At 36.5% G+C, this 16076-nt stretch overlaps 1 protein-coding gene across 1 annotated transcript in view; it reads left to right on the top strand.

Moving 5' to 3' along the window:
• Positions 1-2864: 2864 nt before the first annotated feature.
• The window catches only part of TTBK2 (tau tubulin kinase 2), a gene marked incomplete at its 3' end in the record, with an annotated part of 44580 nt that continues 31368 nt past the window's right edge, over positions 2865-16076 (top strand). The window contains exons 1-4 of the mRNA XM_008947119.1: positions 2865-2933; positions 8595-8742; positions 14002-14075; positions 14993-15133. Of these exons, the coding sequence (XP_008945367.1) occupies positions 2865-2933; positions 8595-8742; positions 14002-14075; positions 14993-15133 (432 nt within the window). The remainder of the gene's footprint in view (positions 2934-8594; positions 8743-14001; positions 14076-14992; positions 15134-16076) is intronic.

Genomic DNA, 16076 nt, shown 5'->3' with positions numbered 1-16076 from the left:
AATCAGCTTTTACAGAGTTGACTTTTTTTTTCCCTGGAAATTTTGCAGTTATTTTCTAATAGCATATAATCTTTTAGTATACCTGGCTGGGGTAAATTAAAGAAGTCTTTTCTGGGGGTGGTGTTACATAGTTAAAAGCAGTTAAGCGAATAGAAGAGTTTTAAATAATGGATGTTGTTTGGACAATATTAAATTTTGCATATGAGCATTAACCCTCCTTTACTTGTTCTTATATTATCCTGTGATCAGATCCCAGGCAAAGGCTTCTGTCATGGAACAAAGTCAGTACTCATTGTGCTGTCCTAGGTGTTCCATGACCTGTCACCTGGAAATAAATTTGACAGAGGGCTAATAGCCTTTAATTGTGATAATTCTGTTGTCTGACATGTTTCCTTTGATCTGAAAAACTGGTCTGATAAGGAAACTGATGAGTTAGTGAATGTAGAATTTTATTATATATATTGCAATTAAAATGGTTGTTACTTTTTTTAGGAGAATTATAAAGAAGTGTTTGTTGTGCAGAAGATAACTGTACTGCCACCTGTAAAACTGAACTGCCAAAGGATTCATGTGTAGAGTGAGTAAGGCAAAGCTTGCACCTTACCTCTGTGTCATTAACTACTCCTCTGCTTCAGTGGGATACAAATCATGCTGGAGCTTTCTTTAATTAACAGCATGGGAGGCTGAAAGCAACACATGGCTGTTATTTCAGTAATAGAAATGGGACTGTGTCCTTCTCTGAGTCTTTTTTTCAGGTGTAGAATTTAGAATGGGCCAAAGAATGTGAATTCAAGTCCTTCAAACTTCAGAGATGTTTCAGTTTCGTCATGAGCACCATCTCCAAAGAATCCATGTTTATATCTGTCCAAAAGTCTTTTAAATATATGTCCTTCCCCCCCACCAAAAAAAACCAAACAGAATTTGGAGAAGGCAATCATAACCTAAATTGTACCTACCAGACTACATGTTTTCTGTTATTAGGTAAGGAATATAAAGATATTTATCCACAATGTAGGAGTAACCACATTACTTAGGGAAGATCATCACTTACTTTGATGTAATGGTGTGGTGGTGGAAGGGGAAGAAAAGATTTGAGCAAATTGGAAAATCACTGTACGTGCTGTAAGCATGTGATTTTGGAAACAGACCCTTTTCCCTTCATTAGTGCTATTTCATTTTCTCTTTGACTCGGTTCCTGACTGTGTTACGATAGTCCTATTAGAAAGGCCAGTAATTATGGTCAGTGGTTTGTAATGTTAAGGGTGTTCACAGACATGGCTATAATTCCCTTTAGAATTTTGACCCTATCTGCAGGGAGAATTTACCAGCACTGGTAGAATTTGAATTGTTTAGTTCAACTCGATGGCATGAGAGAGTGGATGCTGTTACTCAGGATATGCAATCTTCATGTGGTGTCCCTTCATTTGTTTGATGTAAACCAATTCAGGCTACATATTCTGAATGAACACTGTTTTGCAGGGATGTAATCTACTCTAATTTGATATAACTGTATATATCTTCAACTATACCAGATCAATTTTTCTCCAGAGGGGTCTGTTTTATTTGGAGTTGGCTTAAATGTCAGGATTTACCATTGAAGCAAGAAAGGCATAAAGAAAATAAAAAAAATAAATACAAAAGAACATGAAAAAAACCCACAGTTATTGTCGTGTCAAATAAATGTGTATCTTAGAAGCTGGGTTGTTTAAACAGCAGGTTGTGTTGTAAAAAAGCATAATTCAGCCTTAGTAGCAAGCTTGGTATTTATCTGCATGGAAGGGCATGCTGTTAATTTAAATCAGAATGGTTGTACCAGTTTTGCACATACCATTTGTGTTGATTCAGGGAGAAAAGCATTTCTCGCTTTCACTTTATGCTGTTTTGGAAGTCACAGAAATAAACCTACATCAAATACACTTTTGAAGAGTCTTATCATTGGATAAGAGAGTTTGTACAAAGAGTTACACTGGTATAATTAAAACAAGCACAATTCTAGAAAAGCTTCAAACAATTGAAATAAGTGTTTAATTGGTTGTAGCAGTTGCTGATGGGAGCTGTTATGGATGGGTTAATCTCCAAAAGACAAATTTATATATTGCTATATAAAATTCAATTTAGAGATGATTGCCTAAAGCCAGAAAATTAAAAAAAAAAATGGATAGAGTTACCCAAGACAAGTTTTTTCCCTTTAGCTATTTGTACCCTGACATAAACCAAAAAAAATTGTAGTTTAGACATACTTAATCATAAGTAATCCCAGCTACGTGAGACACATTATAAAATGTGGAGTAGGCAGTATGCAGCACAGTAAACTAAATTACAATTTTGATTTAAGTATCTGTTTTCAATGTTGTAAATTTTTGGTTAATGTTGCTTTAAGCTTATTATTATATATTACTATTAATTACTTAACCAATTATTTAGGAAATTGTTAATTAGATTTTCAAAGTTCTTGTTATGAAATTTAAATGTAAATGTAATCATGATTTACAGCAATTTGAAACTGCCTGCAGAATATAACTCTGAAAATGTCTATATTTATTAGTGCTATTTTGAGGTCGGGCTTGGAGGTTTGAGAGAGGGCACATTCGAAAAATAAGGAAGAATGTACTTGAATTTCTTTCTGTGCTGGAAATCGTTTGACTAGATTTCCAAGCTAAGTCACTGTGGGATACAAAGACTGGTTAAGGTCTTAGGTGAGAAACACAACTCTTTCTGTATTTCCTGTTATTCTGGTAATCACTGAGTTCCTATGTTCTGCTTGTGTCTGCAGTCACTGGTTAAATGGAAGCCACTGCTGGGGTCTGGATGGTTTCTGCTGACATAGACTTTGCATAGCAGCTCCATTGCCTCAGGAGGTTGCAATGAGTGGAGGAGGGGAGCAGCCTGATATCCTCAGTGTGGGAATCTTGGTCAAAGAAAGATGGAAAGTGGTGAGTATCCCTTCCTGCAATTTTTTTTCTTCATTAATACGTGTTTTTTAAAACAAGAGGTGGTTTGCACTTTGAAATGTGTCAAAATTCTTGTGAGATGTATTTTGCTTAACACATGAAATGATAAAAGGACTTTAAATCTGCTTGTTTCTCTCATTCTACTTAAAGAAGTTATACAGGTTTAAGAGGTTGTGTTTTTTTTTTTTTGTTTTCTAGTAAAGACCTAGGGAAGCTTTTAAAATCTTGAGTTAGTGCCTGTTTAGAGCACAACTGGAAGAGTCCTTTTAATATGTTGAATCCAGTCAGCCAGTGGTTATGTCAATTTGTTTTGGAAATCAGTTGGGCACCCTCTTGAAACTAATCAGATTGTGAGATTTGTTGCTTCTTATAGGAAGATTTTTCAGGATCTTTCTGCTCCTCCAATTAGAAGTTATTTTTGTTATATATTGTAGCATGGATGTAAATCAGGCAGGAATAAATCTATTTGATTGTGTGCCAGTATTGGTTTCACCATAAATAGCTCTGTTCCCTTTTGGTGTTCATATCCTTGGTTTACATCTAGAGGGAAATAGTATGCATTTGAAAGTATTCTTGCTGGGAAAAACAGCCTGAGTTCCCATAGCTCCTTCTCTATTCCCTTGCTCACTTTAAATTTTGTTTTTGCTTGTGGATTTTTTTTGAGATGAAAAAAAAATCCCAGAAAAAAAAAAAGCCACTTTATAATAGAACATTTTGAGTCTCTCTATGTGGGTAGTAGGCTGTGAATGGATACAAAATCACCAATTTTTTTTCCCACAATTTTTTGCTTTGTATTACTCCCATACTTCAATACTTTATTTAAAACTGTGAGACTGAACACAGAAAATACATACTCATCATTAATTTCAAATTCATTTAGGGAAAATAATTTTCAAGTATCTTGTGCCCTATCCTTTATTTAAGAATGCAGGAAACCAATACTACTTTTGTGTAGGAAACCTTTGTGTTTCCTATTGTGTAAGTAGAACCTAAAGAGCTACCTTTGGAGCATAATTATTTGTAAAATACCTTCTTATATTGCATCTCAGTATTGCTTTGAAGTAAAAACTGAAAACATGTCTTGAGTCAGAGCAAACAGAGTAGAATAGCATTATAGATAGCTAACAGTATACTAATGTATCACTTTCCACAAAACTGAGTTGACTGATATGTGCAACACTAGTCCTGTTTTCTTCAGGTTTATTTTCACAAAATAGTAGGGATTGAAGGGGATCTCTGGGCATCATCTAGTCCAACCCCCCTGCCAAAGCAGGGTCACCTAGAGCAGGTTGCACAGGAATGTGTTGAGATGGGTTTTGAAATTCTCCAGAGAAGGAGACTCCACAACCTCTCTGAGCAGCCTGTTCCAGGGCTCTGGCACTCTCAATTTTCTGTCTGTGTAATGAGGAATGATATCAGATGAGTGTCTTTTGGAAAATTTTGAGAGTAGGCTGTTGTTCATCTCATGTGATTATACTTTTTAACTTGTATTACTTGATTTGGAAAACATACAGGTAGATGACCAAATATTGTATGTGGGTAACTTTAATTTCTTAATTTCTGTAGCAGACATTAAGGTTCTCTTGATGGCATCTAAGGCAATATACTTATTTCTGAGTTCAGGATTTCATAGGACAGTCTGCCAGTGGAACAAAATAGCATGCAAATTGTAGAAATCCTTAGTGCTTGACACATATTTATTAATATAATTAATACTCTTCTGTTATGTTATGAGGTATTGAAGTTTTTTGTGGGTGTTCTTGAAGCAGTAGAGTACTTAAAAATTCGAGGTGGTATAAACCAGTGGACTTTCAAGTTTTGGTGACAGTGAGTACTGTCCCTAATTATCAGTAGTACTTCTCCTGGATGAGGGAAAGGCTGTGGATGTTGTCTACCTGGACTTCAGTAAAGCCTTTGACACTGTTTCTCACAGCATTCTCATGGAGAAAGTGGCTGCTCATGGCTTAGATGGGCTTATGCTCTGCTGGGTAAAACACTGGCTGGATGGCCAGGCCCAAACAGTGCTGGGGAATGGAGCTAAATCCAGTTGGCAGCTGGTCACAAATGGTGTTCTCCAAGGGTTAGTACTGGGGCCTGTTCTGTTTATTATCATTATTAAGGTTCTGGATGAGGGGGTAGAGTTCACCCTCAGCAAGTCTGCAGATGACAACGATTTGGCTGGAAGTACTGATCTGCTTGAGGATCAGGAGGCTCTTCAGAGGGACCTGGACAGGCTGGATTGATGGGCCAAGGCTAACTGAGCTTCAACAAGGCCAAGTGCTGGGTCCTGCACTTGGGCCACAACCACCCCAGGCAATGCTACAGGCTTGGGAACAAGTGGCTTGGCAGAAAGGGCTTGTACCAGCACTGGCTTGTACCAGCACTAGTGTAGCCAGCAGGACTAGGGAAGTGATTGCGCCCTGGTACTGAGCACTGGTGAGGCCACACCTTGAGTACTGTGTTCAGTTTTGGGCATCTCACTACAAGAAAGACAGTGAGGTTTGAAGCAGGTCCAGAGAAGAGCAATGAAGCTGGTGAAGGGCCCAGAGCAGAAGTCTTATGAGGAGCATCTGAGGGAACTGGGGTTGTTAAGCCTGAAGGAGGCTCAAGGGAGACTTCATTGTTCTCTACAATATACTTTTTTCTTGGTGAAACCCTCCCTGTCTACTGATCTCTGTATCTATTAGCATTTGATTTTATCCTCTGTTGATGCCTTTTCTCACTCCTCTTTTTTGCCTTCAAAATATTTCTTACAATTCTGACCTGGAAAGACTTGATTGCAAGGATAATTGGTTTTGGGTAGGTTTAAGAACACTTTTCAGTATTCATTGTGAGCAGAGGTTCCAAGATAAACTGTGTTGGAAACTGTGCTTTAGTGGGGAGAATGAGTTTGAGATGTGAGATGCTGAATGCAGAAAAGAGAAGCTTGAAACTAATGGACAAAATGGGAGAACGTGGTGGACATGTAAATGAGGGCAACATGATCCTGATCCTTGAAGCTGGTGAGGGATGTGAAAAGCAATGAGAAAGGCTTATAAAGGGACACTGGCAGCAAAAAGAAGACCAAGGAGAACAACAGGCTCATTGCTGAGTGTGGTGTGTGACCCAGTGACAAAGGGTTTGGAAAAGATTTGTTTTCCCTACAATCCAAGAGAGGTTCATTTGTGCCTGGAATAATTGACTGATGTCATTATTGGATGTATGTTAATGATTCTGGTGTGCTTTATCTGAGGATAGAAATTGATCTGTTTATTGTAGTAGTGTGGTGGTGTGTTTGGTTTGGTGTTTTTGTTTGTTCATTTGAAATATTTTTTAAGCATACAGACAGGAAAAACTCCTTTCAGAGACAGCCTTTCTACATTTGGCCTTTTCTCAAAGCTGGAAAATGAGGTTGTATCATAAACTGCTCTGAGTTTGTGTAGGGGTAAGGATGGATGTGTCGCCTCATTCCTTTTCTCCTCTCGCCTTTTCCACCATGCATCCTCACTGTCCCTGTTGTGCTTGGGCTGTGCTGAAAATGGATGTATTTATACCAAAAACAACAGTCAGATCATTGGCTATAACTCAGAAATCAGCCAGGATAACTCACCACCAGACTTAGAGGTGGAACAGAAAAGTGCAAATTTAAAATGGCCAAATTAGTCACAAAACTACATCTTGAGAGATATACATAGCTACACATAGAAGGGTTTTTTTTTTTAATTAAAAAAAACCCACCCAAACTTAAATCTGTTAAAACTTACTATTTTTCCCAATATATAGATGACAGATCTCTTTCCTGTCTGTGAGGACTAACTAACTGCATATATTAAATACATCTGGATGTAACCAAGTTATGCTGAGTATTTCATTGGAATTGAAAGCTTTCTATTTCCCATGGTTTGTCCTTATTTCAGAGTTAACCTTATCTGATTAGTGCCCTAAACAAGTCATGTCTGAAATTCTTACTCAGGATTTCTGATGCTCTGAACTTGAACTTGTTAGGTTCTTAAAATGTGTAGGTTAAAGAGTTAAAGAAGCTTTAAGGCTGTGTTGGTACTACACATGTTGTGCTGCTTCAGAGAAAGTCGAGGAGAGGAGGTGGCAACTGCTAATGGCTCCTGTGCTGGTCAAACAGAAAAGAAGGTGTGAATTTGCAGTCAAGAGATTTTGCACTAGAAGCAGATATAGGTGGGTTAGTTCTGTAGGTCTGAAAATCTGGTGAGCTCTGTCATACACACTTATTTGAAAATGGACAATGAATTGGCCAGAAGTGAGTAATGTAGGTGATGTGGCCTCTCTTGGGCTGTATTTTCCTCATCTTAAGAATATTGGAATAGCAGTTGCTTGAGATGGTAAAAGACCTTCAAGACAAAGAGTGCATGATTTAATACTGAGTATTGTAATCATACAGAATAAAATCTTCATGCAATATGACTTGAAAATTGGAAGTAAACAATACGTTACATTCTTCCTTATTCTTAGGGGCCCAGCCTATTTTAAAAATTGCTTTCCCTACTGATGATTTGGATTAGGAGACATTAGATTTATTTTCAGAATCTGAAGATAGGCCAGCATATTGCTGATCTCTAGATCCCCAGAATGTTCAGATGACATTTAATACAGTATAGTCATATAACCTTAGCAACTGCATATTTTCAAATGACATTTAGAAAACCATGTCGGTTCTTTCAAGGTAAAATACAGTAAAAATACAATACTGGGTGTTTCTTGGGGTAATTGCTTTTTGTTTCCTTTTCTCTTTCATCAGGTTTAGAGTTGGTAGATCACTGTATGAAAGCATTATGTGAAATAACATTGATATTTTTGATACTGAAAACCAGACAAGTCTTTTTTCCCTGTGAATGTTTAAAGCAGGGTGAAAACCCAACTATTAATATTTGCTCTGAATGTAGTGCAAACTAATATTCCAGGAGTATTCTTTCTACCTCTTCCTAACACAGATGAAATTTCAGTGGTGCAAGTTTCTTCAGTATGTCTGGTAATAAGAATAATATTGGTGATGCATAAGTAAATGTGTGTAACATTTAAAAATATGTATTCAAAGATAATCTCAGCCATTTCTTATCATTTATAATTTAGCTGTCCTTATTTATTATTTAGCTGTAAGTCATTGCATATGATAGCAAATCCCAGGTCTTTGCACCAAGACCAAGCACTTTTATACTTTTAGTATTCAGTGTGCATATTTCTGGAAAAAATAAAATTAAAAAAAAAAAAAAGATGGCATATTTTAAAAATGTCACTGTGCATTTATGTTTGAAGGTCTCTGGGTAGTATGTGACTATTTGAGGAAATACTTTATTCAGCACGCGGACTTTGGTTGGATTCATGCTGGGAATGCAACCACACTCTTCTATTGTATTAAATACCAGAGGTGTAGTGCAGATAGAGATCAGGTGTATTGCCCTCTTTTCCTAGGATTCTCCCCCACACTATGGTTAACCATACCTTTGGAGATCATTCAGTAGCTCTGTTACCTCCTGAAGGAAACGATTATGTTCTTTTAAAACCTATTAGTAATACAACAGTGTTTACAGTATGGCAGGCAGTACAAAGAAGCACTGTTTCATTTCCATTCTTTTTTTTTTCCTCCCCTCTTTTAAATCTGTTGTTGTTCTTTGTGTTTTTTTCCCTATGTAGTTGAGGAAAATAGGAGGCGGAGGATTTGGAGAAATTTACGACGCGCTGGATTTGCTGACTCGGGAGAATGTTGCTCTGAAGGTCGAGTCAGCTCAGCAGCCAAAGCAAGTGCTGAAAATGGAAGTAGCTGTGCTGAAGAAATTGCAAGGTAGGCCTGTACCTTGGATATGCCAGAAGGAGAATGTTGATCTGTATTCTTAAGGAATCATTCTAATCTCTATTTAGTCATAATTTGAAGAACTGCTTCCCATATTCTGCAGGTTATAGCTAAATGATTATTCAAAGTAGAATGGAAACTCTTTCATTTTCTGGAAGTTTTGCTCCAATGAACCTTTTCTTTGAAAGAGGATGACATAAGAAGAACAAAAAATATTGAATTGTTGCAAAACCGGTGTTCAGCTGTAGTTTATTCTGGATCTGTATCTGCTCCTTTAGCTCCTTTTTATTTTTTTTTTTTTTTTTCACTTCTGAGATGGTCTCTTTTTTCTGTACTATGTTGCATTGAATATTTGCAAGTCCTTCACATAGCATCCAGGATAAAAATATCTGTATTTGTTTGCCTTTGCAAGTATTGCCAGGAATAATTCTGTTGTTGAAATGGGAAATGTAATAGAAAAAAACCCCCTCACACAAACAAAAAAACCAACTTCAAAATACCATAACTTGTAGAAAAAAAATACCCTTTTAGGGTTCAGATCCTTGACCATTCAGAATCACATCTTTGAACAGTCACTTTTGAAGTGCTTTTAAATACTTTGATATGTCAATGTAGAGAATTATGCAATGGCTTCTCTTCATCACTTGTCACAAAGTAAGATGAGAAAAAGCAAGTTTAAAGGATGATTTTTTTCCTTTAAAAAATTTATTTTGAATCTGGAAGATTCCCCCTAAGCAGCCAAATTTTTTCAAACTCTTAGTTTGAATAAAACAAAATCTGCATGAACATATGGTGCTTCCTAATCTGCTGTAAAGGTCATATTGCATCAGACATTGACAGTCTCTATAGATTTAAGAGGGCAATATGTCACATGTTACAGTGGTAACAGAGTGTTCCTATGTTTATGTCCTTTTAAAGAATTTCACAAAGTCATCTAGTGTTATAAAGGAGATTCAGGTATTGCATATTAGTTTTCTTTGGATTTTAGAGTTTGTAGTCCAGAGGTGAATAGTAAATTTCAGTATAACCCATCCTAAATTTAGAAACCATTTGTCAGGTTTCTTGAAATAAATTGTCTTAAAGATAGTGAGTTTTGAAGACACAAACACTCTCTAACTTTTGGGTTTTAAGTGCTCAAAATTAGTTTTTTCAATTTGTTTTTTTTTTTGCATACATGAACTTGATCTTATTTTTTAAAAAAAACAGAATCTTTAAAATGGTATAGGTGAAGCAGCTGAAATAATGAGAATAGCAATAACTGAAATAAAATATTGTAGTTTGGTAGTGCTACAATGCCAATGTATCTGTAAAACATAGCTTTATAGATGACTGTATAACTGAAGTACTTTATAGCTTTCTACTGCAAATTTCAGTGTAGTAAAGTTCGAGTTAACATGTTATGAAAATGCTATTTTTCTTAGTAAAAACTTTTTTACCTTATGAAATATTTTTGAGAGAACAAAAACATTTGCTGAAATAATAAAAATTTGATTTGTGATTGATTACCATGGAGCCTTACAGAAGTTATCATTTTCTTATCAGTCTTCCTTTGGGACTATAATGCTTTTAACAATCCAGGTCTTCCTGCAAGAGTCTCTGATTCTACTGAATCTTGGGGAATGGTTGTCTAGATGGAAAGAACAGAACAGTGAAACATCTGAACAGCAGATCCGCTGAGGCAAACAATTCAAATAATATATAATCCAAATAAAGATCTTTCAGTTATTTACTTTCTCAATATTATTTCTTAATAGAAAAATAAATAAATAGAAATTCTTACATAATTGAAACCCTGATTTTGTATGAGATCTTTGGAAGGAGCTCTTTTGACAACCTTCCTTATGAGAAAACAATCTAAGTATTATTCCTTAATTTTTATCTCTTACTATTCTCGTAAAAGAAGAAGATGTTGATGATTCCATGATAGTAACACTAGAGGTGACCTCTAGTCATTGCTGTGCAAGTTCCACAGTATAGTGGAAAAAAAATTGTAAACAGTTTTCTTGGGATATTTTTGCAACAACCTTCTAATAGCATTATCCTCTGAGACCAACTTTTATCTTGTGCTACTGTCCCTTTTTGGCAAAGATGTGTATGTATATATATGTATGTATATAATTACTATCCTTTTCTCAAAGGGCTTATGTTCTCTTACTTTCAAGGTGTTCTAGTTACCATGGACATAAATCAGAGGAAGTAAAGTAATTGTCTTGAAAATCTTTTTTCTTCCAAATATTTGGAATGTTTAATCTATGAATAGAATGTAATGAGAGACAGTGAGCTGACAGTGTCATTCAGATTTCTCTTGATGTGTGGATCTGTTTGGTGTTTTGGTTTTATTTTTTTTTTATTTTTTTTTTTTAATATTTATTGTCATGTACAATATCTGGGAAAATGATTAAGAAACAGGCTTTTAGGAAAGAATGAAATGAACAAGTATAATAGGTCTCAATCCAGAAAACAAGCTCTTCCAGTCTATACTAGAGGTAGGCACATTCTCAAGGTTATAAATATGCTTTTGAGTGTTTCTGAATTAGACTCTTATTTCACAGAAACTGTGAAACTGAAACGCACATACCTGCTGGGGGAAGTGCAGGGATGTACTATTTTTTATTATTTTTGCTTTCAGAAATTTTGAAAATTAAAACACTGCGGTCATTCATTGCAAGGTTGAAAGGAGCCATAACTTTGTAGGTATGCAGTACAGTGAATAATGAAGAACTTCAGAGAAGCTCTTTTTAGACCCTGATCTAGCAAAACATGCTTAAATATGTGCGTAGTGGAATGGCTTCTCTCGTAATTATGTAGGAGTATGTTCACTGATACAGCCACTTATTGCAGCTTAGTCATCAGATGTATCTTTGGCTTTTGTTTTTCCACCACCGATGATGCCATCTCCTAATTATTGTTGTCTGAATACTGTTTAACTCTTTCAGATCTGGTTTTGTTGGTTTTTTTGTTGTTGTTTTAAAAAGAAATCTGGTGCAACAGATGGTTGTTTTGTTTAATCGTGTTGTTGGGCCATCTGTTCCCACAGTCAGATTGGAGAAGACAGATTTATCACATCTCACTCAGTGAGAGTGAGACTCACTCAGTTGGTTTCTGTCTCACACAACCTTACAGACTTCTCCCTCACTCATTTACAGCTCTCGAGGGTAATTTAGTGATGGGTTGTGTCTGGTGTGGGCTGAAAAACTGGCAGCAGTGATACACTGCAGCCTGGGGATAGTGTGTAGGCTCCCTGCCCTCCCTAGGAAGCTTTTCAAGGGCATAGTTGTTCACTGCAGCCTGTTACCACCTACTTCTCCCCTTGCTCCCCAGCCAAGTGGCTCACAGGTGTGAGAAAAGAGAAAATACTATTTTCTCCCTGAGAGAAGGAACTGAAGGTGTCTGCAAAGGTGCAGTAGGTGCATGTAGCCACACTGCAGCGGTGGAGGGTCATCCTATTTCATAGAAACATAGAATACCAGGTTGGAAGGGACCTTAAGGATCATCTGGTCCAACCTTTCTTGGGAAAAGCACAGTCTAGCTAAGATGGTCCAGCACCCAGTCCAGGGGAACCCTAGGTGTCCGAGGTTGGGAACTCCACCACTTCCCTGGGAGATGATTCTGGTGGCTGATTTATTTGAAAAAGGTGTACAAGCCCTACTTCTGTCTGTCCGTTCTCCTTTCCTCAGATTTTTACAAAAGTTAGTTTCCACAGAACTTACCACCCAACTGGAGGTGCTGCTCCAGTTAAAATGGGATTTCTCTGACCAAACTGAGTTTCGGACAATTACTGAATTTTTCAGATTAAATCTATGTTTCTCTGAAGATGTTCCTTCAGCATACACACAGTGGCTGTAAAATGAATCATAAATATTTGAGATGAGACTTCATTAACTGGAAACTGCAGCAATGAATATACAAAATTATGTCTTGACAAATTTGCTGCAAATCCTTGTTCTTCATAAAATTATACTGTCTGTAATATTGCCTGTCTTACTTAAATGGGTGGAAGGGAAAAAAGGAGGAAAAGCAGTGATACGTACAGCTAGGCACTGACATATTTGCAGAACTTGTAGAGATTTCTTTTAAAATAAATTATTTTGATGAATCCTGTACCATTTTCATTATTTAAATAGGCCTATGTGTTTTAGTTATGTGTGGCAAGGAGCTTCCTTTGGAAGCAATAAACAGGCAGCCACTTTTCTGTCAAGTGAAGTGAGAATATTGAAAAGCTGTAGGGCCACATTTTGGGGTTTTAATGGAGCTATGAGTGCAGCAGTAACTAAAAGTCCTCCCCAGATCTGTAGCTAGCAGTAATTAGGCTTTGAAAAGCAGCAATTTCTTTTTTTTTTTTTTTTCCCAATGTTTAAATTGCTTTTTTCCTATCATTTCTTTCTTCTACTTATGACATTCTGGTAAGGGTAAAGAAATTCATGAAAGAAATCCTACATGACACAAATTTTATACAGCTTTAGCAGCCAACTGGGACCTTTGGCCTTTTCTTGGCTGTAGCTTCTGTGTTGTTAGAAAGGAAGGTAAATGGCCCTAGGGACTTAAGCCCTACAGTTCCCTGATCTGTCTTAGAGTGGGGTCACAGGGGCTCCCAGGTTCTGTCCAAGTCGATTACCACAGATGTGGAAATAACAGTGAGGTGCATTCCCCTTCTGTTGTCCTGCTGCAGTCTTGGCTCACCCTTTTTTCAGTCAACCTGGGGAATCTTATGCTTTAACCTACAACTGCAGGGTAGGAAGAAGGTTATTTTTGACCAGGCATCTTGTCCTCGACAGTTGACTCCTAGAACAGGAGTAGACTTTAAAGAAAATTGGCTTAAACCAAACTGTGATTTATTTTTTTTTAACTACTATAATTCTTCTGTAGTAGCTTTTCTATAAGCAGCAGCTTATAGCAAAAGAGAAATGGTGGCTAAGAATATTGCCTGTAATAAGCCACTACCTTTTCTAAGAGAAGAACCTTTTCCCAATCCAAAATACCTCAAATTTGTGAATGTTCAGGCATGTTGCCGTGCATATTTTCTTATCTAAGAGTGATAGCTGTGATATGGCTTCATGTTTTATGGGAGACACTTTTTTTAACTGGGGGTAGAACTCACCTTGTTTTTACAGCTGTTGAACTGTGAGGGGCATAGTTCATTAAAGATACCTGAAGAAATACAGCTATCTCTTCCAGTAATTTGCTAGGTATTTAAAAGAATAAATCACAGAGTTTCATTATTATTGGCTAATTTGCTTCTTTTTCTCTCAGGAAAAGATCATGTCTGTAGGTTCATTGGATGTGGAAGGAATGACAGATTTAACTATGTGGTCATGCAGTTGCAGGTCAGTGTATCCAACAGAGCTCAAAGTTTACTTGTGTGTTTTGGTATATTAGCCAAGCATATATGGAAATACCCATAAAATTTTAGAGGATGACAAATTAAAAATCCCAAAGGTCATGAATGCATAGTCCTGAGCAAACCTAAACTGAGCATGTCCTTATATCTTTATCCTTGGATATCCTTTCCATAATTTTCTCAGAAAGTTTGCATCCTCAGAAAGACCTGACTATTGAAAGAGTGAACTGTGATAATTCATATTCCTTGGAAGTCTTCTCTTGAAGCTAGTCTAAAATATAATACATTAGTCAATGCATTTTGGGTGAGAAAATAGCTTTTACAAATAAAAGAAAACATGTAATTCACTTTGCTGAAAGACTTGTTCGTGTGAAAAGGGGTAAAGTGTGTGATAAGCACTTAAAGTTATGGGATTATTGTCCTTTATCATCTTGGTGAATATGACTACTGGAAAAAGAAGTGTGTTCTAGCTCATAGTGTTAGTTGTCTGTTAATTTGACAGACCATCAGTTCTGTGATGTTGTGGGGGGTGCATTTCCTGTACAGAATACTTTTCATTAGCTTGGTTGAGTCATCTATGATATACTCCATAATGAAATAAATTATGGACTTCTAGATGAGTGTAAAAAAGTGTAGTGAGTGTAATGCTCTTTGTGAGCATCTTCTCAGTGTCCTTTTTTTGGGTGTCATGGAGATACAACATTAACTAATAGAGTGTGTAGTTGTCTTCTGAGGGGGATTAGCTTGATCCATGTTGTTTAGGAGCAGAAAAATACTGAGATTCATATTTTTGAAAGTAGATTCTAAATTTAATGTTGGACGACTTTTTTAATAAGGAAGACTTTATGCTGTGGATGTTGGTATTAGTATTTTTTAATGAGAACATCCTTCTCCTCTGATCAGGGTCGGAACTTGGCAGACCTGCGCCGGAGTCAGTCTCGAGGAACGTTCACCATCAGCACCACTCTGCGGCTTGGGAAGCAGATTTTGGAGTCCATTGAAAGCATTCATTCTGTGGGATTCCTGCACAGGGACATAAAACCAGTAAGTCCCTCATTAAAGCAAAATGGGCAAGTGATACGTGGTCATGAGATGGCTGCATAAATAAGAATAGTTTCTATACTACATGTTTAAAAGAAAAAGTAAGAAGAGCCAGAAAATGGTGTGTTTAGTCATCAGATAGGGCAGATTTCTTTTTTTGTTTTAATTAATGATGGATTGCAAGAAAAATAACTTTGGTCTTTGTCTTCATTGCCTCCATTTACTCAAGTCTACTTGCAATTTGCTGTAGTTGAAACTTCCAACTCTTGTCTGTAACAATATGCACTCGAGTATTTGCCATGAGTTGTGATACAACAAGCCTGGATAATGGCAATTAATGTCTTCACATAATAAATCAGAATAGATACTAACTGTAAACTAAATAGATACTAACTGTAACTGAAGAATAGATACTAACTGTAGGGTGAATTTAAAAGCTCTTCAGCAGCATTTTTTTGGTACTTAATATATTTATAACAAACAAGGAAAGAAAAGACAGACTGTAAGAGAAAACTATTCCATCATTTTATTGTGTGATTCTAATAAAATGAATGTTGTCAAAATGTCATGAAGACAATGACTTCCTGATAGCACCATGCTTTGGTTCATATTTTTTTTTTTTCCTTTTTTTTTTTTAATTTATTCCTGAAATGGCATCAGCTAGTTTTAATATTGCTCTATGTTAGAAATATCATTAGAATTCTTAACTTTATAAATTTGTAAATGAGAAAAACCAAGCAAATCTTGTGTTCTCTTAATAGATACAGCAGATATGTCTGGTTATATCTGGCATACATGGCTGAATTTCCTGTCAGCTGAATGATATTTCCATAAAACCTTTGATCAATTCCTGTGCATTAGAGAATTTTCATTTTCATCACTTCTTCCTTGCAACTTTTTATAGAACTTGTATCTTCCCTGACCCATCCCCAAGACCTCATTTAGT

The sequence above is a fragment of the Merops nubicus genome, unplaced genomic scaffold (genome assembly GCF_000691845.1).
Source record: "Merops nubicus isolate BGI_N331 unplaced genomic scaffold, ASM69184v1 scaffold5029, whole genome shotgun sequence".
Classification (NCBI taxonomy): Eukaryota; Metazoa; Chordata; class Aves; order Coraciiformes; family Meropidae; genus Merops; species Merops nubicus.
The sequence above is the reverse complement of the archived record's forward strand: the minus strand, read 5'-3'. Positions and strand labels throughout refer to the sequence as shown.